The sequence below is a fragment of the Saimiri boliviensis genome, chromosome 1 (genome assembly GCF_048565385.1).
Source record: "Saimiri boliviensis isolate mSaiBol1 chromosome 1, mSaiBol1.pri, whole genome shotgun sequence".
Taxonomy (NCBI): domain Eukaryota; kingdom Metazoa; phylum Chordata; class Mammalia; order Primates; family Cebidae; genus Saimiri; species Saimiri boliviensis.
Window position 1 is genome coordinate 47,880,062 of NC_133449.1, and position 27,982 is coordinate 47,908,043.

The window sequence follows — 27,982 nt, forward strand, 5'->3', positions numbered from 1 at the left end:
GCTCCCACTTATAAGTGAGAACATGTGGTATTCGGTTTTCTGTTTCTGTGTTAGTTCACTTAGGATAATGGCCTCCAGCTCCATCCTTGTTGCTGCAAAGGACATGATCTCATTCCTCTTTATGGCTGTGTAGAATTCCATGGTGTATATGTACTGCATTTTCTTTATCCAGTCTATTACTGATGGGCATTTAGGTTGATTTTATGTCTTTGTTATTGTAAATATTGCTGCCATGAACATATGTGTGCATGTGTCTTGATGGTAGAATGATTTATATTTATTTGGGCATATATTCATTAATGAGATTTCTAGGTCAAACGGTAATTCTGTTTTAAGTTCTGTGATAAATTACTAAACTGCTTTTCACAGTGGCTGAGCCAATTTACATTCCCACCAGCAGTATATAAGTGTTCCCTTTTCTCTGCAACCTTGCCAATATCTGTTACTTTTTTACTTTTTAGTAATAGCCATTCTGACTTGTGTGAGATGGTATCTCATTGTAATTTTAATTTGCATTTCTCTAATGATTAGTGATGTTGAGCATTTTTTCGTATGTTTGTTAGCTGCCTATATGCCTTCTTTGAAAAGTGTCTTGTTCATGTTCTTTGCCCACTTTATAATAGAATTGTTTGTTTTCTTCTTGTTAATTGTTTAAGCTCCTTTTGGGTATTAGACCTTTGTTGGATGCGTAGTTGGCAAATATTTTCTCCCATTCTGTAGGTTGTCTGTTTATTCTGTTGATAGTTTCCTTTGCTGTGCAAATACCCTTTCATTCAATTAGGTCTCATTTGTCAATTTTTTTTTTTTTTTTTTTTTTGCAATTGCTTTGGCTTCTTTGTCATGAAATCTGTGCTAGGGCCTATGTCCGGAATGGTATTTCCTAGGTCATCTTCCAGGGTTTTTATAGTTTTAGGTTTTATATTTAAATCTGTAATCCATCTTGAGTTAATTTTTGTATATGGTATAAGGAACGGTTCCAGTTCCAATCTTCTGCATATGGCTAGCCAGTTATTCCAGGACCATTCACTGAATAGAGAGTCTTTTCCCCATTGCCTGTGTTTGTCATCTTTGGCGAAGATCAGGTGATTATAGGTGTGTGGCTTTATTTCTGGGCTCTCTATTCTGTTGCATTGGTCTATGTGTCTGTTCTTGTACCAGTATCTTGCTGCTTTGGTTACTGTAGCCTTGTAGTATTGTTTGAAATTAAATAATGTGATATCTTCCACTTTGTTCATTTTGCTCAGGATTGCTTTAGCTATTCAGGCTCTTTTTGGTTCTGTATGAATTTTAAAATAGTTTCTAATTCTGTGAAGAATGCCATTGGTAGTTTGATAGGAATAGCATTGAATCCATAAATTGCTCTAGGCAGTATGGCCATTTTAACAATATAGATTCTTTCAATTCATGAACATGGATTGTTTTTCCAATTGTTTGTGTCATCTATGATTTCTTTGAGCAGTGTTTTGTAATTCTCACTGTAGAGATCTTTCACCTTCCTGGTTATCTGTATTCCTAAGTATTTTATTTATTTTGTGGCAATTGTAAATGGAATTGCCTTTCTGATTTGGCTCTCAATTTGGACATTGCTGGTGTATAGATGCTACTGATTTTTGTACATCAATTTTCTATCCTGAAACTTTGCCAAAGTTGTTTATCAGCTCTAAGAGCTTTGGGGTAAATACGATAAGGTTTTATACATCTAGAATTATGTCATCTGCAAACAGAGATAGTTTGACTTCTGCCCTTTCTATTTGGATGCCTTCTATTTATTTCTCTCGTCTGATTGCTCTGGTTAGGATTTCCAGTACTATGTTGAATATGAGTGGTGAGAGTGGCATTCTTGTCTTGTTCTGGTTCTCAAGGAGAATAGTTTCAGCTTTTGCCCACTCAGTATGAAATTGAAAGCCATGTCTTGAACCCAGAGACTATGTCCAGAGTTCATGCTCTAAACCACTCTGCCATATGCAGCAAATGTTAGTATATGTTAATAGAGGGCATGGAATAGAAGTCAGAGACCACTCTGCCATATGCAAATTGAGCTGTGCTGGCTTCTGCCCTCTCTGCTTCAGAAAATAACAGAGTTCTCCTTAAAGGGATGAGCACAGTTTGGATCTAACTTGTAACTTTCCAACTATGTGAATCTGGGTAGGTCCTCACTTCCCAAGACTCAGTGTCCATAGACATGTCTTGCTGAGCTGCCCAGTGGTTAGCATTAGTTAGAATGGACCTTCCCATGGTGGTGGAAGTCAGCTACCAGGACCAGACCCATCTTTTCCTATGAGTCTTTCTGTCATTTCCTGCTGTTTCCCCTGTTGTACAGTCGAGACAAGTGAGGTGGGATTTGGTTAAATTACTCACCCCAATTCCCTTAGGTGAGTCAAGGAGAGGCTGGAACAGGAGTTGGCAGAGCTCTGCTCTTGGCATGCAGCTGTGACATTCCCAGTGGCCACTGCTTCATGCTTACATATGTTCTGCATTTCAGCCTCTAATCTCAGTTTGTAAGGAGAGAATCAAACTGGCCTCATTTGAACGTGATGAAAACCCTTCACCTGCCTATGTGGGAATTCTGCCTGAAAGCCGAATTCTGCTGACTCTGATTAGTCATGTGACGCAGGCCTGGCAGCTTCGCTTGGATTCCCACCTTCTTGCTTTAAGGATTGGGTGGGGTCAACCAAGTTCTTCGGACTGTTGATATTTAGTTCTGCTTTCACATTGCCTCTTTCTCCATATTCAAGCAAACCTAGATTGAATTTCTAAACTCCTCTGAGAGAGTAATAGGGGAAGCAGCCCTGGATCTTGCATTTCTGCCTTACAACGGAGAGGGGGCGTTCTGAGAGACAAGAGGTTCCTTGACATGGAAAGGGAGCTGCTGGCTTTGGTGTGGTTAGAATCTCGTGGTCAGGGCTCTGTGACCTTGGACTTTACCACTGGGAGCCTCAGTTTCCTTCTCTCTTAAAGGCCCAGAACATCGTAGATATTCAATAAAGCTTGATTCGCCTTTCCTTGCCTTTTGCTGAATGTAGTAACAGATCGTAGTGAAAGATCTGAACTCTCTCCCCTTCTCTTCTCCCGCCTCTGCCACCAGGACCCATTAGACACACATGGGAGCTGCCTGGTTGGGGTTCCTCGGGGTGTGGCTTTGGACCATGGAGGAAAGCCACCTTCTCAGCCACTGCTGACACCAAAGCATGGGGGTCTACAGGCCCGGGACCTAAACACACCACAGGGTCTCTACCAGCCCTCCACTGGGGGAGAGCCGGAGCTCAGCTGATGGCCGTGGCCCTGCAGAGCCACACTCATCACAGGGACCTCCTGCAGTGTCTCCTGGCCCTTGCGTTACCTGAGCCCGGATGCCCATGGCCAGGGCCTGTGCCCTCCATTTAGCTCCTTTGAAACTAACTCCAGAAGTTGCCTCTCTCGTGTCACCATGCCCTCAGGGCCAGTCTTCACAGCCGGACTTTATGTTTCCCCACATCAGTGGAGGGCCTTCTCTTATCTGGCCCCAGCTTTCCTGTTTCTCCTCAGCGTGTTCCAGAATTTTATGAAGAAGAACAGAAACAGCTAAAGCAGAGTGAAAAAAAATATCTACAAACTTGGAGTGCAGCGAAGTCTCAAAAAAGCTCTGCAACCTGGCACAACGATAAGGTTATCAGCAAACACGTGCTGATCCTTCCTTTCACATTAGATGCGGAGCTGCTCTTTGCTGCTTGGAGATGTAATCCAGCCAGGCAGTGACTGAGCAATTATATTTAATGATTGCATAAGGGAACACTGAAACAATTGCAAGTGTTTGTAAATTTTTTCAGAAAGTGATGTGAGGCAGAGCCCCCTGCTTATTCAGTAGACTTTGTCCCAGGACTAACTCCTCAGGGAGATTCACCACCACCTCATTTATCTGGCATCAACCAACCCTTGGAACAGAGCCAAGGCCTAAAATAAACAAATCAGATCTCTGGGAATCCCAAAGAGATGTTGCAAAGCCTGCATGCTGGAGCTCAAGCCCTTACTCCACTCCTGAAGGAGCTCGTGGCCTCTGTTCCTGCTTGTTCCATGTGGCTCCTGGTTTCTGTGGGCTGCAGAGGAAGGGCACAGGGATTGTGAATGTAAACAGCTAAGAGCACTCAGGAGCCAAAGACCAAGGAAGATCCAGAAGAACTATGAAAAAAAGAAAAAAAAAAAAAAAAAGACCAGATTGAGGCCAGGCACAGTGGCTCATGCCTGTAATCCCAGCACTTTGGGAGGCTGAGGCAGGCAGATCACGAGGTCAGGAGATCAAGACCATTCTGGCCAACACGGTAAAACCCCGTCTCTACTAAAAATATAAAAATTAATTGGGTGTGGCAGTGTGCACCTGTAGTCCCAGCTTCTTGGAAAGCTGAGGCAGGAGAATTCCTTGAACCCAGGAGGCAGAGGTTGCAGTGAGCTGAGATTGTGCCACTGTGCCTGTGTGACCAAGTGAGACTCTGTCTGGAAAAAACAAACAAACAAAACAAAAAAACCTCTAGCCAAACAAACAAAAAAACAGACTGAAAAATGCAAGAGCACAGTGGGCTCCTGCCCAGCCCTAGGTGGGTCTCAAAGCTCATCTGCAACAGTCCTTCAGGCAAAGTGGGCACCAGGCAGGCAGCAGGCTGGTGCGAGCAGAGACAGTCACTCGAAGATCTCCCCTCCAACCTTGATGCTGCAGACTTACTGTTCCCTGGAATAACAGAGATGGTGTTTGTTTAAATACTTAGCTTCTCACAGCAAACCCCGAGACATGTACATTTCACTGCAGACCGGTAGGTCAGCCTGACATAGATCTGATGTGGCAGAGGCCCTTTTGCTTCCTATACAGTTTCTTAAGCTGCAGAACCATGAAAAATTCTGGCTAGTGCTTGGGTCATGGATAGCTGAGTCCAGCTGGCTGGGATTGCATTTGTGGGCAGGACAGGGTTGAGTTGAGCTTCACCATAATGCCAAATGACTTGTGGGTAGGTGGAAGGAGTTCAGGCACTGTCCGTACTCAGAGAGTCCAAGGCTGGATCTGGCAAACTTCCCATGAAGGATCTGTCTGAGGTCCAAGTGTCAATATGGCCCCCTAGTAGAAGGGCCTTCTCAGTGGTTACTAAGACAACTTTATCACACAGACTCTTTGCTCAAGAGCCTCATTTTTCCAGGGCATCAACTGGTTTCTGACCAACTCCCTTTCTTTTTATTTTATTGGTCAGAGATATGTTTCTCTGGAAGGGTCGAGACCCTTCAAGAAAAATCCCAAAGTTCTGGGGTTTTGGATTAAAGCCTAGGCTTCTCTCCTCTGCTGTCACTTTCTGAGCATTCTGCTGACCCTAACCTATTTGGCTGTAGGGATTTACAAAGACAGCACAATAAAAATCACCTTGTGATTATAAATGATTCAACTTTGAAAGAACCTTGCTCCAAGATTAGAGGAATCAGCTCTTATTTTTTGGAAAAAAAAAAAATCATTTTTGACTCCTTGACATTCTCTGAGTCCCTGCTGTGAAGAAGCCCTAGGGACATGTATAGATGTTGTCACCTTTAATTCTCCAATAGTCCCGTGGGTAGGAGTTATTTTCCCATGGAAGGACAAACAAGGCCAGAAGTAAGATGTTATTTCTCCAGATCTACTAAAAGGCAGAGGCAAAGGTTCTACAGGCCTTCCAAATGAAGGCTATTATCCCTAATTCAGGACTTTGCCCCCATTTTTTGGCAGGTGATAACTTTCTTCCCTGGCGCTCTGGGTTCCATGTTAATGAATGTTCTACACTTAACCCTCATTTAACATAAGACCATGGCTTTTAAACAAGCCTCTGTCTTTTGATGTTAATCTGTGGTTACTGGAAAAAATCGCTCCCCAGTGAGAAAGTCCATATGTCATCTTTGTGAGTGTCCTAGGTTAGTAGGTCCTATCTTGTCAGGCAAATTAGAGGGGGAGAATAGCCAGCAGTAAAACTGACGCTCATCACTGATAAGGAAAAGAGAGATTGCTAAAATGACCCAGGGATAATCCATTTTATTTGGCAACATTCCTTTGAGGGTCTCAGCCCAAAATTTTTAAGGGCATAAACAAGGAGATTATAAATTTCATAAGGAATGGATAGCAGCCAGACATATGAGAGAATAATGGACAGAACTGGCATAGATCTTGGGCCAATTTGCCAAATTTTGAATCCACTGTATGTTGTTTAACTTTCTCATTTTACTCTCCCTTGAGACAGTTCATAACTCTCCAGAATGATTCACCCCATATCCCAGCAAGAAACACAAAGGTTGGTGGTGAGGAGATGAAGTTTTACAAGTTGGCTTCTCAATGTGTGTCCTTCTTAGTTAAGATTATTTTGGATCCAGGTAAAAGAGGTCAATTATAAACTTTCTCCAGCAAGAATGAAGAATCAATTGTAAGAAGGAAGGGCAGAGAGGGAGAGTGAGAAATGGAGAGAGAGAGAGAGGGAGATAGAAGTTCTGGAATTTAGGTCTCATGAGAATCAGGGACTGGGAAGGGGTCTGGAGTCCCTGAATCTGTGCTAGGGAGTCTCTCCATCTCTTGGGACCCATAGTCTCAGCCTTTGCATCTCTTGGTGTCTGCCCATTCTCCTTGCTCTTCTCTGCATTTGAGACTGTCTGTCTATTGCTATGGAATTTATAGCATCTCTTTTCCAGCTACACTCTGAGATGGTGTTTCTCAGATCAAATGCTGAATTCCCGTCTCAGTTGAATCAGAGTCCTTCCCAACTCAGCCATTTCTGGTTAGGGAATGGGGTCACATGTTATGAACGTGTTGGTGGATGCCCCATCTCTGTGGGGGCTAAGAGAGTTCCCAAAGAATAGCAGCTGAGCAGGTATCTATTATAATGTGTGTGGTAGTTTTTAAAATATTTTCTAATATTTTGAAGCTGGCATATAGAAAAGGAGTTTGATTTTATATGTTGATCTTATATTCAACAACCTAGTTAAATTGCCACATTAATTCTAACAATCTATTTGTAGCTCTTTTGAGTTTCCTATGAAGATAGTCTTATCATCTGAGAAAAATATTAGCTTTGCTTCTTCCTTTTCAATCATTTACATTTGTTTCTTTATCTATATTATTGAAGTGCCAAGAACTTCCAGTGCAATGGTTAAAGGAAGTGGTTCGTAACAGGCACCTGTATTTTATCATTGATGTTACTATTTCACCATCAAAGATATTATCTGGTGTGGGACTTGTGCAGATCATCTTTATTATGTTAAGGAAAAGCGTATTTTACTCTTCATTTATAAATAGTTTTGTGCATGTGTATATTTATTTGATTGGTTTTAAAATGTAAATACATTCATTTTATGGAATTATTTATCTGCATTTATTTTATTGAGGTGATTGCACATTTTCTTCCCTTTAATCTGATAATGTGGTGAATTTACATTAACAGATTTTCCAATGTTAACAATTCTTGAGTTTCGGGATATATACCACTCAGTCATGATGTATGTTTGTGTATTTAAAAAGCTGCTGATTTCACTTGCTCATATTTGTTTAGGGTTTTCTGCTCTATGATTATGAATGAAGTTGGCCTCCGCTATTCTTTTCTAGGTGTGTGCTTAATCTAGTTTGGATATCCAGGCTATATCATCCTCATTAACTGACTTAAAAGTGTTCCTTATTCTTCTGTTCTCTGGAAGAGTTTGTATAGAATTGAATTATCTCTTCCTTGAATATTTGGTACAAATATAACTACAAGGCTAAACAGACCTTGTGGTTTCTTTCTGAGAACATGTAAAGTGATTGGTTCTGTTTCATTCGTGGTTATAAGCTACTCAGATTTTCTGTTCTTCTTGAGTCTGTTTTGCCAATTTTTACTTTCCTAGTAATTTGTACATTTCTTCTTGGTTTTAAAATGTTTCAACCATAAAGTCTATGATACCCTTTTCTCTTTTTAACCCTTGCTGTATAGTTAGTGACGCTCCTTTGCCATTCCTAATATTGTTTATTTTCCACAGCTGTCTTGTCACTTGATCTGTTTTGTATATTTTTTTAAATAATAAACTTTTGGCTTTGTTCATCGTCTCCACTATATCTGGCTTTTCTAGTTTATTGAAATTTATTACTTCTTTTCTTTTGAAACAAGGTTTCACTGTGTCACCCAGGTTAGAGTGCAATAGCACAATCACAGCTCACTGCAACCTGGACTTCTTAGGCTCAAGTGATCCTCCCACCTCAGCCTCCTGAGTAGCTGGAATTACAGATGCATGCTATCATGCCCAGCTAATTTTTTAAATTTGTGTAGAAATTGAGGTCTCACTTTGTTGTCCAGGCTAGCCTCAAACTCCTGGGCTAAAACTATCCTCCTGCTTCAGTCTCCCAAAATGGTGGGATTACAGGCGTGAGCCACCATGCCTGGCCATTACTTATTTTCTACTACTTTCTTTGGGTTTATCCTCCGGGTCCTCCTATAATATCTTAATTTGAATGTTATCTCATTTTCTCCATTTCTCTTTTTCTATTATAAGCATTTAAAGTGATAACTTTTCTTTTTAAATGCTGCTTTGGTTATATCAACCATGATTTGATATATAAGATTTTCAGTTTATTGATTCTAAATTTATTTTAATTTTTATGGTGGCTCATTTGACCCACAAATTAGCTGAGTATGTTTTTCAGTTTTCTCATGTCTGGTGTTTAAAAAAATAGCCAACATTTGTTGAATTCTTATAACATGTCATATATTTGTCTTTACACTTTACATTCATCAACATAAATTCTCACAACGGCCCTATAGAGAAGGACTGTTCTGACCCCAATATTATGTATGTGAAAAGTGGGACACTGGGAGTTTAAGCAAGTTGCCCAAGATCACACAGCTTCTGAGTTGGCGGAGCTGAGCTTCAAATCCAGGCTGTTTGGCAAGGGAGTATAACTACTGTATAGTAGTGACTTTTTTTAAGTTACAGTTCTTGTTGTTATAATTACTGATACATATATTCAGTTAATTTCACATAGTCAGAGGAAATGGCTGATGTCATAAAGATTTTTTGAAAATTTTTTATGTCCTGTTCTGTGGTCTAAAGCCTGGTCAATTTCCATGTGTGCCTCAAAAGAGTGTGTCTTCTGTAATTGGATGCAGGGTTTCAAATGTGACCAATAGATCAAGCTTTTTAGTCACATTATTCAAATATGCCCTGTTCTTACTGAGGTTTTGGCCTGTCTGATCTATCAATTATTGAGAGATATGTGCTGAACTCTCCCACTGTTGATAGTGGATTTGTCAGTGTATTAGTCCATTTTTACACTTCTATAAGGAACTACCAGATACTGGATAATTTATGAAAAAAAAAAAAGGTTTAATTAACTCACAGTTCTACAGGCTCTACAAGAAGCATGGGTTGGGTGGCCTCAGGAAACGTATAATCATGGCAGAAGGTGAAGGGGAAGCAATCGTGTCTTAACATGGCAGAGCAAGGGTGACAGAAGTTGTGGGGGAGCCACACACTTTTAGATGATCAGATCTCATAAGAACTCACTTGTTATCACAAAAACAACAAGGGGAAATCCACCCCATGACCCAGTCACTTCCCACCTGACCTCTGTTCCAGTTGGATGTGAGATTTGGGTAGGGACACAAATCCAGACCATTTCAGTGTCTCTTTGTAATTTTATCAATTTCAGTCTCATTATTTTGACGTTGCATTATTAGATATTTATAAGCTTAAAATTGTTATATTTTCCTAGTGAATTGAGTCTTCAATCTTTATTTAGTGACTCTTTTTATCAATAGCAATGCCTTAACATTTATTTTGTCTGATATTAATATAAGGACAAAAGCCTCCATTTGATTGGTATTTACCTGTTATATCCTTATACTTTCAACTTTTCTGTGTTTATGTGTCTTATAAACAACATTTGCCTATTTTTAAAATTAAATTTACCTTGACAATCTCATTGATACTTTGGCAATCAATCAGTGTGTTTAGTCTAAGTAATTATTGTCATCACTGATACATTTGAATTCATGTTTTCCATCTTACTCTTATTTTCTGTTTATTGAGTCTTATCTTTGCTTCTTTGGACTTACAGCTTTCAGCCTTATGGTGTTTATGTTTCCTTTCCATTTTTCCCTTTTCTGGTTTTCACTCTACTTATGCTCATTTTGTGGTCACCCTAGCAATTTTAACATGCACGTTTAACTTACAAAGCCTAAAGTTAATTATTAGCATTCTTTTCCCCCAACAACAGAGGAGCTTAGATTGCTTTAACTAATCACCAGCTCCCATCCTCTAAACTATTGTCCACTACTTCAGTACTGTTTTTGCTTTCCACAGTTTTCAGTACTGTGTTTTTTAATCCCACAAATTACTATCATATTTATTATTATATGGAATCATTTTTTCTTTAGAGTTACCACCGTTTACCAGTTTATTTGCTCACAATTCCTTCTTGCATCTCTGTAGTCATTTCCTGGTTTCTGGAGCACTTTCTTCTAAACACCAATTCTCGTGGGTCTGTAGTTTTTGTCTGAATCTGTCTGTTTCATCTAAATCTAGAAAGGTTACATATTGTTCAGTATAGAATTCATTGTTGATAGTTATTATCTCTCAGCATGTTGAAGTTTTGCCTCTGGATTTTCTTGTTGCTGAGGAATCCAACTCTAACAGTAATTTTTCATGGCAATCTATTTTTTCTTTCTGTTTCTTTTAAGATATTTTATTTGCTGTCATGACCTAAGGTTTCACTACAATATTTATAAATATAAATTTGGTTGTATTCTTCTTGGATTCATTTGAGGTTCATATGTGGATTTGTGTCACTAACAATTCTGTAACATTTTATTCAAAACATTTTATTCAGAATATTCAAAATGACATTCTGCTACTGTGATTTTGAATATTGTTTTCCATGTTCTTTGCATTATCTCCTTCTAGGTATATTAGGCTATATCAATATCTGCTGCCTTTGCAGTTTTGATTCTGTTGATTTTTTAATCTTCTGCTCATCTTTTATTTGCTCTTGTGAATAAGTAGGTGAATAAGCCTGTGAATAAGTAGGTGGATGGTGGAGTGCTGACTGCCTCTTTCATTCTCAGCCCTCAGTAAGCCCTTCATAGTAAGCCCTTCACCTCCCCACCCCCAGCTAATCCATCCCTCTCCTTCTCTCTCTGTCTCTCTCTGTCTCTGTGTCTCTCTCTCTCTCTCTCTCTCTCTCTCTCTCTCACACCACCTATGGTCTGTGCTCCACTCAGCAGCTGGAGTCGTCTTTTAAAATCACAAATAATCTTACTCCAAAGCTTACAATTTATTTTTAACTTTACATTGCACCTAAACTAACATCAAATAAATCCCCAAGATGGCTGCTGAGGCCCTGGGTGACTAGACCCCTGTCTGCTCCCAAAGTCTTTTCTTTGGGCCCCTCCCCCTCACTCACCATCTCCAGCCCAGCCTTCTTTCCAGACCCTGGACATTCTGTGCCCCTTCATGCCTCAGGGCTCGTGCACAGGCTGCTCCCTCCGCTGGAACAAGAGTCCTCCCATTCCCAGATGGGCTGAATTCCTTCTTTACATTTCCAAATTAAGCAGGCCCTCTGAAAACCTTCTCTGGCATCCAGGTTGGAGGTGGTTTCTCTTAATATATATTTTTTTCTCACAGAACCTCCCTGTCTCCTCCTTTTCCTTTCTGGAACTTGCCACAGATTTTTAATTGCTTATTATATTTGTCTACCTGACCCATGCCTGTCTCTCTCATGAGGACAGGGCCATGGCTGTAGTTCACTATGGGTAGTATAGTGCCTAAGATGAAGGGAGCCTTGGTATGCATTTGGGGACAGGACCCATGAAGGAACTCCCTCCTGTCCTGCCCACTCTGTCCAGTGAATAAATCCCGAGAGCGCAGGACAGCAGCGACAGGGTCCCCTCAAAGCATGCAGCAGGGTGGGGCAACCTGCCATCGCTCCACTGGACTCAGAATTCTGAATTCATGAGACCCAACCCAGATCTCAGCCATCACAGGACAGGTGACAGTGAATCTCCATGCTCACAGGTCCCGCCGCATATGGGTTGTGCACCGCTGGGCACGGTGGAGGTCATAGGCGTAAAGTTAGTGCAACTCAGAGACACGGTGCTTCGTGGTTGATGGGTCAGTCTCTGTATTTTTAATTGGCATCCTCTAACAAATAAGATATGATTGATTTCATCTCTTTCATCTTCTTCAGATTAACAGAATATACTCTCATTTGTTTAAAAAGGGGAAAGAACGCCTGTTTCTAATTTGTTCGGATACATTTATTAAATGTAATCATATAGTAAAAAATTCAGCAATGTTAAAAACAGCAGGAAAATATTAAACTTTCCACGTACAAAGTTTGGATCATAAAATATGTTTCGTGGGGCTCTCACTGAAATGGGACACAACCTTAATGACATTCACAATTAGTTGCTAAGAGGCTCGATGTAACCCAGAAGGCAGAGCCCGGAGGAGCTGTCTACTAAGCCTGCGCCTGCTTCCCAGAGCCCAGGCTCTGGCTGCTTCCCTCTCTGAGGATTCTGCTGGCGTTTGGAACACGGGTTTAGAGTTCCCTCTGTCTAGCCTGTATTTCTTTCTCTCCTGCTTAGGAATAAAGTAAGCTCACGGAAAATCTTAATCACTTTTTTTTCCAGATGAAACCTGTTTCTTCTACTACTGCCCTTTTGTTCCCCACCACCCATCGACCCCACCAAGAGTATACATATGAATATCCCCACTCAGGAGTCCAACGTAGGAGAGAGAAAAATTTCATTTTGTGGTGAAAACCTAAGGTGCTGCTTACTGAGTGCCTTGAGTTGATGGCTTAGATTCCAAAAGATTTGTTCATATTGGAGGAGCAGTTAACATTGATTTACTTCTGGTCATGAGCAGACATGGTTTGAGATAATACCTCCCACACTCTGTATTCATCTGTGCTGGCTGCTATACAAAGTGCCATAGACTGGGTGGATTAAACAATAGGAATTTCTTTTCTCATGACTCTGGAGCTGAAGCCTGGGATCCAGGTGTGGATAGGGTTGGTCTCTTCTGAGGCTCTCTTCTTGGCTTGTGGATGACCATCTCTTGCCTGTGTCACGTCCCTCCATGTGTGTCTGGGTCCTGATGTCCTCTTATAAGGACACCAGTCAATCTTGGATTAGGGCTGCCCATTTACCTCCTTTAATCTTAACTACCCCTTTTAAGGTCCTGTTTTGAAATACAGCCAATTCTGAGGTTGCAGGGGTTAGCATTTCAACATAAGAATTTTGTGGGGGGCCAGGGTAGTGGCTCATGCTGGTAATCTCAGCACTTTGTGGGGGCCAAGGTGGGCAGATCACCTGAAGTCACTAGTTTGAGACCAGCCTGGCCAACATGTTGAAATCCCGTCTCTACTAAAAATACAAAAAAAGCCCAGCACAGTTGCAGGTGATTATAATCCCAGTTACTTTGGAGACTGAGGCAGGAGAATCTCTTGAACTTGGGAGGCGAAGGTTGCAGTAAGCCGAGATTGTGCCACTGCACTCTAGCCTGGGTGACAGAGCAAGACTTCATCTCAAAAAAAAAATTTTTTTTTTGAGGGGACACAATGTAACCCATAGTACCTGTGTAAGTGCACGCACGCACACACACACAGACTCTCTCTCTCTCTCTCTCTCTCATGCATATGCTCTATGCTTTTCTATAGGTCTCTTCCAACTACATGTTTAGTTTTAATCTGAGATATAGCAAGGCCCCAGTGATTAGGTCTTGCAATGAAGAGATTCCCTACAGAGACATATGAGGTGAGAGCCCCATGTACCATTAGCAAGGCATCACTGGCCACGTGTCAGCCCTGGGGAGACCTGGTTAGCCCAGCACACAGGCCAGTCTGTGTGTGGAATGGTCCCTGACAACTGGAACAACCGCTTTTGGTTCAGGGGCCCTCACGCTGTAATCAGCACCACCTCAGCTGGGAAGGACAGGGATGTGCTTTTAGGGAACTGAACCCCCAGGCTTCCATTCAGTTGGCAGCTCCAAATGGACACAGAAGCCTGTGGATCATGTGTGATGTGGCAGCCTCTGCTGAGCAGGCATCCGTGGCACCCTGGTTAAAGCCAAGACAATTCAGAGGCTGAGAGAAATGAAGCCGAATCCCCAGGGGAATGTGGGAGCCCGTGGGCCACAGATGGAAAGAAAATGCCTTATAGCAGGAGTGGGAATGGAGAGCATGAAATGCAAGCATGGCAATTTCACCAGAATGCTTCGGATTCCTCTGGACAATGCCATGGAGGACCCTGGGCATCCTGGGACACCAAGGAGCCTGCGCCTCCTCCGGGACAGATGCAGGTTCTCATCTGTTGACTCCTGGAGGGCTGCACTGGAGAGGAAAACATTTGGCAGCTGGCCTGACTCCCTGCGGAGCAGTCCCTGCCCTGCCCTATCCTGCCCTGGGAGCTAGTGGGTCTTTTCTACCTGTGGCAAAAAATAGACTTGATCGAGAAACCTCATCCTGAGATTGGCTTGCCCAGGCCTACATGGCCCCTTCAGGCAGACAAGACCCCTCATGTGTTGCCTCGGAATCAAACACAGCGCCCAGGCAGATGGAGCTCCAGGGACAAGAGTAGGGGAAACCTTGGAATCTTGCTTGGCTGAGTGTGGATGGCCTTTTGGGTTGACTCAAGGTTTGAGGGAGATGGCAGAGGGTTAATGGAGGACCGTAGGGCAACTCCATGTGGCTCTGCACTCAGCCCTCTCTCTACTGAGCCTGAGGCCACAGCTCTGCCCTGCACCCTGAGCCCCAGGCAGGAGCCGGTCTGCTCTTGACTCAGCTCCCCTGGGGCCTGGGCTGACGTTCAGCTTCAGAGGTCACCCTGTTTTTCTTGGGCATTGGCTCAAAGTCCCTTTAAGTGCAAAGTCTTTATTCCTTGTTTTCTCCTTCTCCACTTCCTCCCCATGAAAAGAGCTGATGGCCAATTGTCACCAGGCCCAGGAGAGGCTTCTTTCCCTCTCACCTCTTTGTCCTTAGCTGCGCCTGTCCTGGTCTTTATGAGGTGTGGCCATCTCCATGCTGGGCTGATTAGAGGTTCACTTCACATCCTTTGGGAGAGCTTGAGTTACCCCTAGTTGCCATTTCTAGCCTACCTCCCCATCACGCCTGAGAATCAGGGATGCTGGGACACTGCTCAGTATCAGCATTCAGCACCCCAGGCTATAGAAGCCGAGGCAAGGTTTACATTTACCGTTCTCCACCCACTCTTTTTTCAGCCATGACTGCATATGTCATTAGCTGTGTTCCGTAAGGGCCAAGCAATACCAGGATCTCAGAGTCAAAGTTGGGCACCACGTAAGGCCAGAGAAGCACACGGCAGGGGTTGGGGACAGGTGGGAAAATTGCTACCCAAGGCCACAGGTGATCCCAGCCCAGATCCACGGGCTAGAAGGGAGGAATATAAGGCTGCCTGTCTTAAATAAAGGACAAGGGGCTAGAAAGTGAAGGTGGTGGGTGGGACAGCTGTTTTAAGCAGAGGGGTAGGGACACTTTCCTTGCAGTAAAACTACTTTGGACCTGAGATGAAAATGAAACCAGGGAGCCCCATGGAGGTCTGAGGGCAGTGTTCCAGACAGAGGGAACAGGATTGCAAAACCCCAGAGAAATAGGCAAGCCAGTGTGGCCAGAATGAACCCCAACAAGGTTCAGGGAAACCTCACTGAACTTCAGCTTTCTCATCCTGAAAACTGGAGTGATGCGATGTGAAAAGTAGAAATGACACACTGTGTGTGGCGCATATGAAAGCTGACCCTGGGTAATGTCCTCCATGACCGTGCTTCTCTGGGCACACGCTGTGATGCTGGTCTGTAAAGACTTGTGACGGTCTTCTCTAACTGTCCCTTCCATGTGCAGTCATGGCCTCCTCCTCTCAGAACATTCCATGGCTCCCTTTTACCCAGATCAGCTCCATTGTTGGCTTCTGGGGCTTTCATTTCCTCCCCCACCAGTCCTGCCAACTCCTTCCTCCATCCTTGTGATCCTTGGTCCCATCCCGAGCACCTTTCTTGGGGTTTTTCTCAGACGCCCATTTACCTTCTGCCTTGGAAGGTTGTGCATGACATTTTTTAAAAATAAATTTTCTGGTTGTTGTTGTTGTTGTTTTTACAGTGCTGTGTATTGCTTTTAGTAATTAATTTCTAAAAATCAAAAAGTTCATTTTTTTTTTCATAAATGAGACTTTTTATTTGCCACTAGTATAAGTTGAACTTTAAACAGATTCTTGGACTGGTGGTTCATATCTATTAGCTCTTTCAGCTCTAGCACCTTTCTCGTCCCCAGTGGCTTTTCCAGAACTACTGCCTTCACCATGAAGCTCCATAAGTTTCCCCAATTCAAACTTGGGCTTCTTCAGCATTTTTGCTTTTCTAACGAACACATGATGGAGAGAGTAAATAGATTGGCAAGCCTTTTCTATGTCTTTTCCAGTGCTGTCTGGAATCAGTTTATTGACCACTTCTTTCAAGTCATTTGTCTGCACCTCTCGGGTCATGATTTCCATCATCTTCTTCCAGATTTGGCAGACCTGTTGGTGCGGAGCATAACAGGTCTTCTGCATCTGATTCTTGCGTTTTTTAGTAAAACCAACACAAAACAGATGAAGCAAGTAACCATCGGTAGTCTTGACATCATCATGAGCTTCAATCACTGTCTGCCATTTTTTGACCATGGAACACATTTTGTCAGGGGTAAGATCCATACCTGAAGTTAGTCAGGCACTTTTTGCCCGGAACCTCTTCAGTAATCAGCTTGAATTTCCTAAATGTAACTTGATCATTCTGCAAATCAGCAAGACTAACTTCAAATACATGACCCTTGAGGCCCTCAAATGCAATTTTGGCTCCTTGGGTCCTGATGACTAGCGTCTTTCCAATCTTTCTTATATTGAACATAGCGGGCGATTTCACATCATAGCAATCTTTCTTAGAAAATGGATCAACCACTTTCTTTTTGCTTCCCTTTTGCTGCCTTTCATAAGGCAGTTGTTCTTGCCAACCGCCACGGTGCTGCTCCAAAAAGTTCATTTTTAATCAAAAAACGATGCAGACACACATGCACAAACTGTTTATAATCATTTGTCCCCAAAGAATTCAAAGCCTCAATTGTAGAATTTAAGTCACTCAGGAAGATGGCTGCAAGCCCCGTGAAGTGACTGCTCTATGCCCTGGGTCTTTCTGTAAGCCGCATACACATTTACCCAGGACATGAATTCTAGGACTTTCTGAGCCTGGCTAGTTTCTAAATGGGTCACCTCAGGGTCCCAAGGATTGAGACTTCTGTGAGGCCAGGCGTTTCTGGCTTATTCCAGAGAAATTAGATCATAAATACACCTTGTTGTTTTCAGGAGGTGGGAAGCAACATGACAACCACAACCCTGCCTCACGCGTGGTTGGACTTTTATTTTTCTTGTAACTGTTTCATTTTCAGTTGCCCACAAACTGTTTGAGAGCTGTGAGCCTTGTTACCTCAGCTCTCAAGGGCCAGGTAGAGTCCAGAATCAACACACAGTTTCACTTGACTTTCAAACTAGAAGAGGAGATCGGAGCGGAGTTTCACCACGTAGGAGAGAAATTAATTATATTTCATGTGAAGAGCTGATACAGAACATCTTTGTGCTCCTGGAAATCCATTGCCTGTTTTCTGAGAGACTGTTTTCTGAGTGTCTTTTTGCTGGTTCTGCCACTTGAGTAGATTCTCTCTCCTGTCATGTTAAAGCCCAGCTGCCTGGCTTTCAGGGCAGGGTGCGAGTAAGTTTAAAAAGTGTCAGAGAACAACAAAGAGCCTGGTGCCCTCTCCCCTGCTGGAGGAGAGCAGAGCAAAATGCTAAGAAAAAAAAAAGCGCTTTGTTTCTTCAACGTTAGTATTTTGAGTGTTTTGCAGCTGGGCTTCTTGAGTATAACCTCTGCTTCTCAACACTGAGGTGGTATATTAGTCTGTTCTCACACTGCTTAATAAAGACATATCCGAGACTGGGTAATGCATAAAGGAAAGAGGTTTAATGGACTCACAGTTCCACATGGCTGGGGAGGCCCCACAATCATGGTGGAAGATTAAGGAAGAGCAAAGTCACATCTTACACGATGGCAGACAAGAAGGCATGTGGCGGGGAACTACCCTTTATAAAACCATCAGATCGTAAGACTTATTCACTACTGTGAGAGCAGGGCAGGAAAAACCTGCCGCCATGATTCAGCTACCTCCCACTGGTTCCCTCCCGTGACATGTGGGGATTATTACAATTTAATATGAGATTTGGGTGGGGACACAGAGCCCAACCATGTCAGGTGGTATATTTAGTGTTCTTCTACATCAGAACTTGACAGATGATTCAAGAACATTCCAACACAATCCTGAACCTCACTTGCTTCATCTGTAAAATGGGAATAATGCCTACTTCACAGGGCCATTGTGAGGATAAAAGGGATTCTGCGAGTTAAAGGAAGTCTGTGTGAAGTCCCAACACAGTATCTAGCATAGATAGGATGAGAAGGGTGAAAATGACTCCACTGCAGCCTTATGGGGAAATCACTCTGTGGCAGGACCACACTTCATCAGAACCTGATTCTATGTGGTTTGCCCACAAGGCAGTTTTAATTCTGTGATTATTATGGGGTGGGGGAAGTAAACTAATGGTTGGAAATGTTACTGATTTACTTATCCATAAACAAAATCAGTTTAACCTTATGAAGGTAATTAAGGCTTCTGCTGGGAACTCCTTTGCTTCTGTCAACTGCAGGTGGTAACACAGCCCAGATAGCCTTGACGGGAAAGAGGGAAAGGTGGCCGGGCCTTCCAGGGTGGCTCTCCCCACAGGATCAGGGCAGATGCTCACAAGGTTTCAGGGCTCTGAGGGTGGCAGGACCCCAGAAATCTAGGATTCTAGGACTCCTATGGCTATTTTCAGAAGTGAAGCAGGTCTCCCAGGCATGAAGGGTACCCATGGGCCTCTATGGCTTGAAAATGTTATTGGGGAAAAAACTTGTCATTCCGCATTCAGAGCTGAAGTGCTTACTGCACATACTCCTGGGAGAAGTAACAGTACAGTCAGCTTTGGCGTGAGGGACAGCGGCAGAAGTGATTTATGGAAGCAGGCTTGGACAGTGGGAACAATTCTGGAGATTTCACGGAGAAGACAAAGAGCTGGAAGAAGGAGGTAGTACAGAGGCCCTCAGAAGGGGAAGGGCCTGGGGCCATACAAAGACAGGCTTTGCTTCCTTCTTGTTTTGCTTGGGGCTGAACTTACTTTCTCCTGTGTAGCTGATTCTCTGATTTGTGTGCAAAAACACTGCCAACGCTGCCATTTAAATAAGGATTTCAGGAAGTAAAAGAAAAAAAAAACTGCAGGAGTGAGAATTTATGGTGCAGAGTATTTAATGATATTAAGATGCAGAGTGGCAATTTAAGATGTTTATGCTGCCTCCCAAGGACTTTTTAGCTATACAGGCTAATTTTCAGAAGGGTTACTGGGGGTGGGGAAGCATCTTTCCCCTACATACAGCGAGGTATAATCACTAGAACCTTGACATTTATTAGAATTTGGAAGAGGGATGGAAAAAACTCAGTCGACTTTATTGAAATCTTTTGCAGAAATATGACATGACCACTTTCAAATTGTTTTGTTGTTTTTTTTTTTTTACCACCAAAATAATATTCTTGAACCAAAAGTTAATGTAAGGAATCAAAATTCTTACAGTGGTTATTCTGGCTAGGAAAAATATGATTGTTTTCCTCTTTTCAATTTTCTGTATATTTTTTAATTTTAAAGAAAATGTGAGTCCTGTATAATGATGGGGTTGCAAATGTGAAATGTGTTCTTTTTTTCTTTTTTTTTGCAACAGGGTTACATGATGGAAGATCGAATCTCGGGCTTAAAGTGTGACACTGATGTGCTTGCCACTTTTGAAGGTGACAATGTTGTTATGCTTCAGGTAAGATTCTGGAAATGTTTTCAAGATCAAAAATTATCCAGAAGTCTGAAGTGTTTCACAGGGTTGATCTTTATCTGACGGCTTTATTTAATTGGCAGGTGCTTCCTATTAGGCACTTGATATTTGTTGCAGCTGAACAGGGGATTAAATTATTTCTCTTAGCTGATCTTTGACTTTGAATTATATCTTTTTGGTTGAAGAAAACCACTTGAGGCCGGGCGCGGTGGCTCAAGCCTGTAATCCCAGCACTTTGGGAGGCCGAGGCGGGTGGATCACGAGGTCAAGAGATCGAGACCGTCCCGGTCAACATGGTGAAACCCCATCTCTACTAAAAATACAAAAAATTAGCTGCGCATGGTGGCTCATGCCTGTAATCCCAGCTACTCAGGAGGCTGAGGCAGCAGAATTGCCTGAACCCAGGAGGCAGAGGTTGCGGTGAGCCGAGATCGCGCCATTGCACTCCAGCCTGGGTAACAAGAGCGAAACTCCCTCTCATAAAAAAAAAAAAAAAGAAAAAAAAAAGAAAACCACTTGAACATAGTGAGTAAGATTCTTCTACTAGGAAGGCTATGCCCCAGAAGATGAACAAGCAAAAGACATGAAAACCCAATTTACAAAAGAACGAGAATGGGTTAGCCTCCTTATGATCTAGTAAATGCATTTTAGACTGTTCTGCAAATACTGTTTTCCATTCTCAATCAAATTGGCTCATGTTTTAAAGTATGTTGAAGTCCCCATGTTGGCACAGTGGGGTCCTCTTGCATGTTGCTGTTGAACTGTGTATAATTCTACTTCTGGGCTGTATTTTAAGTTAATAACAACCTGAAATACAGAAAACTTTGAGGCACAAACATTTTCACCAGTATATTATTTATTACAGCAATAATGTTGGAATCTAAATTTTCAACAATAGGAAAATTATTATGCAGTATAAATCATGTTCTGGCCACTCAGTGGGGAATTATATAGCTTTTAAAATGGTGCTTTCAAAGAGTGCTATTTTCTAACAGAAATTAAAAACTTATGATATGGTAAGTAAAAATGATATAAAAATGTACAGTCATGCGTTGCTTAACCACAGGAACATATTCTGAGACATTTGTTTTTAGGCCGTTTCATTGTTGTGAACATCGTAGAGTTCACTAACGTAAACCTAGATGGCACAGCCTACTCCACACCTAGGCTATGTGGTGGAGGCTGTTACTCCTAAGCTAACACCTATACAGCCTGATGCAGGACTGAACACCATAGGCTACTGCAACATAATTTTTGTTTTTTATTGATACATAATATTTGTACATATATAAGGGATACATGTGATGTTTTGTTGCATGGCTTGAATGTGTAATGATCAAGTCATCACCTTGAGTATTTATCATTTCTATGTGTTGGGAACATTTCAAGTCCTCTCTTCTATGTATTTTGAAATATGCAATATAATGTTAACTATAGACACTCTACTCTGCTATCAGACATTAGAACTTATTCCTTCTGTCTGACTGTATCTTTGTACTGATTAATCAACTTCTGTTCATCCCCACAACCTCTCCCACACTCCTTTCCCTGCCTCTTGTATGTATCATTCAACTCTTCACTGTGATAAGATCAACTTTTTTAGCTCTCATGTATAAGTTTAAAACAAACACTCCATATTTGTCTTTCTGTGCCTGACTTATTTCACTTAATGTAATGACCTCCAGTTCCATTCATGTAGCTGCAAATGCAATGATTTCATTTTTTATGGCCAAATGGTATTCTATTATGTATATATACCGTATTTTCTTTATCTGTTTCTCTGTGTGATGGGTATTTAGGCTGATTCCACATCTTTGCTATTATGAATAGTGCTGCAGTAAACATGTGGGTGCAGGTATACCTTTGACATATTGATTTATTTTTCCTTTGGCTAAATACCCACTCATGGAATTACTGGATCAAAGAGTAATTCTATTTTTAGGTTTTTTTTTTTAGTGTTTGAGAAACCTCCATCCTGCTTTTTATAGTGGCTATACTAATTTACATCCCCACCAACAGTGCCTAACACAATTTTTATGTTTAAGTATTTTCACATGGAAGCATACTGAAGCATAGAAAAGGTAATGTGTTGTGCTATGACATCACGATGGCAAAGATATTCCTAGGTGATAGGAAATTTTTAGCTGGGGCACATGACTGTATAAAGAATGTGATCGTGATTTGGGGTTTTTAAAAAAGGAGAATAGGGACTTCTAGCCTGCCAAGATGGAATAGCCCAATTCTTTACATATCTTCCTCTTCACAATTAAACTTCCTGGACAAAACACAGCAGACAAGCATGGGAGGAGACGACCCTGGAAGGGGGAAAGAAGAAGGAGGCCACCTAGGGACTTTGGGGCTTGAAGAATGAAACAGAAGTAAGGTCTCTGGATTTCCTTGTTGCCTCCCAGGCAGGATACACATCTCCTGAATCTCTAACAGGTGCACACAAAATATGTTCCAAGAAAAGCCCAATCCCCTAGCCACCACAGGAAGATGGTGGCCTGATGACAGAAAATCTTTCTGGTAATAACCATGCTACACCAGCCAGACACAACAAAAAACATAACCACTCTCCCCACCCCCATTGACAATTTCAGCCTCACTGAGAGCTGATCTTCCCCTGGATCCCTGACGTAAGGAAGCAGGCAGAAGCAGGGGTAGTACTCCCATCCCCTAACCAGTGGCCTTAGTGGGGCTGAGCAGGGAGCTCATCTTTACTCCCTCTCCTGGTGGAAGCGGGTGGCGCTCAGATGCCCCACCAGAGTAGTGTCAGCAAGGCCCAGTGGTGAATCTACTTCCACTCAGCAGCAACAAGAGCCAGTGAAGTGGCTTACGGTGGAGCCCATCACCAGTGTGCGTCAGCTCCCGTCTTGGGTCAGCAGGGGTCCAGCAGGGAGCTGAGTCCCTACTCCCACCTGACATTGACTAGACTAACCAGGAAGTATGAGTAGGGACGAGTCACCACTCTGTGTTCTCACCACCCCTTGTGTCAGTGGACACAGTAAGGAGCTGAAGCTCTACACCCACGTGACGACAAGAAACTAGAGCTAGTGGATGCTCTTCCCTCCCTGCCCCCCTCAACCTCCAAAGGGGATTTAGTGGGGAGTTGAGCCTCTAGCCTCACCTGGCATCAACGGAATGAAATAGGATGAAGTGGGGGAGTTAATGTCCTTCTTCCTCCTCCCCTGTTTTAGCAGAAGCCAGTGAGCAGTGGAGCTTTCACCCCATCCAGCATCAGTGAGGCACAGTGAGGTGGTGGGAAATGGGGACAGTTGGCCCTCTGCTTCCCCACTCCCTTTTCTGATGTCAGCAGGGCCAGGAGGGAACTGAACTTGCACCTCACCTGTCTGCAGCAAGGCAATGTGAGTCAGCACTCCTTTTTCTCCAGCATGGTGTTGATGAGACCCAATAGGAAGGTGAACATATACCCAACAGGACCTTTTACTACACTGCACAATTAAATATCATCTCATAATATTAGAGCTAAATACACTGGGATACAACAAAACATCACTTATTATAAAGGAACCAAGAAAATCACAACTTAAATGAGAAAATTAATAGATGCTGATACCAAGAAGAATCCAATGTTGGAATTATTTGATAAGGATTTTAAAGTACCTGCTATAAAAGTGCTTCAAAAGTACATAAAATGCTAAAAATGATCTTAAAACAAATTTTAAAATGGAAAAAATATAAACAAGTAAAAGGGGACCAAATTCAAATGATAGAATTAAAAATATAATAACTGAATTAACAAACTTGCAGTTTGACCCTAATAATAAAGTAGATATGATAGAGAGTGGAATGAGTGAATTTGAGGCCAGATCAACAGAATTTACCCAATCTGAACAATAGAGAAGAAAGAAAATGAACAGAATCACAGGGATCAGTGGAGCAATACCAAAAGAGTTAGCATTTGGTATCATTAAAGTCTCAGAAGGAGAGAATTGTGTTGCTCAATGTGTGTAAAGGAAATATTTCAGACAACTATATTTAAAAAGTTAGGAGGGCAAAGAAACCTAACTCAAAGTAGTAAAACACCACTACCACCAGACTGTGATGACATATATTACAAATTTTTACACGTAAAAAATAATAGTGTGATACTGTGATGTTCCGGGGGACAACCTGATAGAAATGAGAGGAGAAATAGACAAATCAATAATTATAGTTAGGTATTTCAACACATTTCTTTCAATGGCTAACAAAACTACTAGACAGCAAATCAGAAAGGATATGAAAAATGAAAAATGGGCACTGCTGGGCCTTCAGGTCCCTGTCAAGCAGCGGACATGCATCTCTGTTCTGCAGGATGGGGTGTGTTAAAGTTGTTAAGAATAAAGCCTACTTTTAGAGATACCGAGTGAAATTTGGAAGACAACGAGAGGGTGAAACTGATGACTATGCTCGGAAACACTTGTCGATACAGCATAAAAATAAATACAGCACACCCAAATACAGAATGATGGTTCGTGTAACAAACAGAGATATCATTTGTCAGATTGCTTATGCCCATATAGAGGGGGATACGACAGTCTGCGCAGCATCTGCACACGAACTGCCAAAATACGGTGTGAAGGTTGGCCTGACAAATGACGCTGCAGCGTATTGTACTGGCCCTCAGGCTTCTCAGTAGGTTTGGCATGAACAAGATCTATGAAGACCAAGTGGAGGTAACTGGCAATGAATACAATGTGAAAAGCCTGGCACCTTTACCTGCTATTTGGATGCAGACCTTGCTAGAACTACCACTGGCAATAAAGTTTTTGGCTCCTTGAAGGGAGCTGTGGATGGAGGCTTTTCTATCCCTCACGATTCCCTGATTATGATTCTGAAAAGCAAGGAATTTAATGCAGAAGTACACCAGGAGCACATCATGGGCCAGAATGTTGCAGATTACATGCACTGCTTAATAGAAGAAGATGAAGATGCTTACAAGAACAGTTCTCTCCACACATAAAGAACAGCATAGCTCCAGACGTGATGGAGGAGATGTCTAAGAAGCTCATGCTGCTATACAAGAGAATCCAGCCTATGAAAAGAAGCCCAAGAAAGAAGTTAAAATGAAGAGGTGGAACCATCCCAAAATGTCCCTTGCTCAGAAGAAAGATGGGGTAGCTCAAAAGAAGGCAAGCCTCCTCAGAGCTCAGGAGTGGGCTGCTGAGAGCTAAACCGAACAACTTTCTATGAGGATTTTTCAGATAAAGACAATAAACTTATGGACAGAAAAAAAAAAAAAGAAGAAGAAAGAGAAAGAAAGAAAGAAAGAAACCGAAAGAACTGAAAAACATAAGCAACAGGATTTAATTAACATGTATGGAACACTATTCAGCAGGAATAGTATACATGGTTTTCAAGCACTTGTGGAACTTCCTTCAAGATGGACTATATCGTGGGCCATTTTTTTAAAAATTGGCAAATTTAAAAGAATTAAAAAGATACATAATATGTTTTCTAGTCATAATAGAATGAAATGAGAAATCAAGAACTGAAAGAAGAATATCTCTAAATATTCGGTGTTGATGTGACTTCAAATAATCCATATGTTTATAGGAAATTTTAATGGAACTTAAAAAATACATGGAAATGAGTGAGCATGAACACACAACACATGGGATGCAGATAAAATAGTGCTGAAAGGAAAATTCATAGTTCTAAATGCTTATTTTAGAAAAGAGGAAAGATTTCAACTTATTCATCTAGATGTCTACCTCATGAAAATTGAAAGAGAAGAGAAAAATAAGTAGAAACCAAGTATAAGAAAGGAAATAATAAATGTAAGATTGTAAATGAATGCAATTGAAGCCAGGAGAACAATAGAGAAAATCCATGGCTCTGAAAATCCAATGCACACAGTTGACAACGCTCTAGCAAAAATGACAAAGATAGATAAAAATTAAGAAGGCTCAAATCACCAGTATCAGGTATGAAACATAATATATTTCTAGAGTTTATGCAGTCATTAAAAAAAAAAATGAGGTTGCCAGACATGGTAACCTCTAATCCCAGCACTTTGGGAGGCTGAGGTGGGTAGATTAACTGAGGTCAGGAGTTCAAACCTGCCTGAGCAACATGGTAAAACCCCATTTCTACTAAAAACTACAAAAATTAGCCAGGCGTGATGGTGCACATCTGTAATACCAGCTTCTCAGGAAGCTGAGGCAGAAGAATCACTTGAACTTGGGACTCAGAGGCTGCGGTGAGCTGAGATCACGCCACTGCACTCCAGTCTGGGTGACAGAGTGAGACTTTCTCTTAAAAAAAAAAAAAAAAAAAGGAATACTAGAAAATAGCTTTATATTTATAAATTGAGAACTTAGAAAAAAATGGACCAGTTCATCAAAAACTGGAAACTATCTGACTCAACAAAGTTGAAATAGACAAACTGAATGATCTTAAATCTTAAATCCTATAATAAGATTATAAGCCTATATCTTAAACAAATTAAACCCTTTATAATAATATAAAAGTTCCTGAAAAAGAAACCTCCTGGCCTTGAAAGCTTGGAGAATTCTATTTACCATTTAAAGGAGAATTTTACACTCTCCTCTTCTGTTTCCAGAAAATTCTATTTCCAGAAAATAGAAGAAGAGAGGGTACTCCTTAATCATTTTAGAAAGCTAGCATTACTCTGATACTGAAAGTAGACAAAGATAGAAGAAAAAAACAATAAAGCTACATACTAGTGTTACTCATGAATGTAGATATAGAAATGTTCAATAAAATATTAACAAATCAAATCTGGTAATGTATAAAATGAATTACACTTGGCAACCTAGTAGAATTGGTCTCTGATATGCAAGTATGCTTCAACGTTCAAAAATCAATCAAATGCAATCCACCACATGAACAGCTAAAGGAGAAAAAGTCATAGGATCATGTCAGTTTACACAGGAAATGCATTTGACAAAATCCAACAACCATTCATGATAATCAGCAAACTAGGAAAGAAGGGAATTTCCTCAACTTCAAAAAAAGGGTCTACAAAAATTATAGCTAACATCATGCTTAATCGTGGAGCTATTAATAGTGAATGCTTTTCCCCTGAGATTAAGAAAAAGGCAAGAATGTCCACTATTATTCAACTAGTGCTAAAAGTTTTGCTAGTGCTATAAGGCAGTGAAAATAAATTTAAAACATAGAGATTAGAAAGGAAGGAATAAAAACTGTAGCTTTCTGACAAAGTTGCAAAAGCAGTCCAGTGGAGGAAGGCTAGCCTTTTAAGCAAATAGTTCTAGAGTAATTGGACATCCACAGGCAATAAACTGAACCTCAACCTATGTCTCACACATTATAAAGAAATCTAACTCAAAATGAATTACTAACTTAAATATAAAACATAAAATTGTAAAGCTTTTAGAAAAAAAGGAGAAAATCCTTGAGACCTAGGGATAGGGACAAAGTTCACAGGCTTGACATCAAAAACACATTTCGTAAAAGGAAAAATTGGTAAGCTGGATTTCATGAAAACTAAAAGTTTTTGTTTTGTGAAAGACCCTGTGAAGAGGATGAAAAGACAAGCTACAGCCAGGGAGAGCATATTTGCAAATGATACCTTCAACAAAGGACTTGAGTCTAGAATATGTAAAGAACTCTCAAACCTTAACAGTGAAAAACAATCCAATTAGAAAGTGATCAAAAAACATCAACAGACATTTCACTGAAGAGAATATACCCATGGCAAATAAGCACATGAAAATAGGTACATCATTGTAGCCATTATGGAAAGGCAAATCAAAACTCCTGTGAGATATGACTACATTTCTATTAGAATGGCTAAAGTAAATATTAATAACATGAAAATTGAATAAGCTTGGTGGATTGCACCAACATTGTTTTTTCTGGTTGGGATTCTGTTAAATGTTGTGTAAAGTGCAAGAGCAGAAAATCAGACACCGCATGTTCTCACTCATAGGCGGGTGTTGAACAGTGAGAACACATGGACACAGGGAGGGGAGCACTACACACTGGGGTCCATTGGGGGGAAATGGGGGAGACATGGGGGGTGGGGAGGTGGGAAGAGATAGCATGGGGAGAA

At 41.5% G+C, this 27,982-nt stretch overlaps 1 protein-coding gene and 1 pseudogene across 3 annotated transcripts in view; both read left to right on the top strand.

Moving 5' to 3' along the window:
• ACOXL (acyl-CoA oxidase like) overlaps positions 1–27,982 on the top strand; it is a 384,752-nt gene that overhangs the window by 225,400 nt on the left and 131,370 nt on the right. For all 3 annotated transcript variants that reach the window (XM_003926733.4, XM_074396963.1, XM_074396961.1), the window contains one exon: positions 19,834–19,923. In XM_003926733.4, coding sequence (XP_003926782.1) covers positions 19,834–19,923 — 90 coding nt within the window. The remainder of the gene's footprint in view (positions 1–19,833; positions 19,924–27,982) is intronic.
• LOC141584084 (large ribosomal subunit protein uL18 pseudogene) lies at positions 19,998–27,904 on the top strand (annotated as a pseudogene).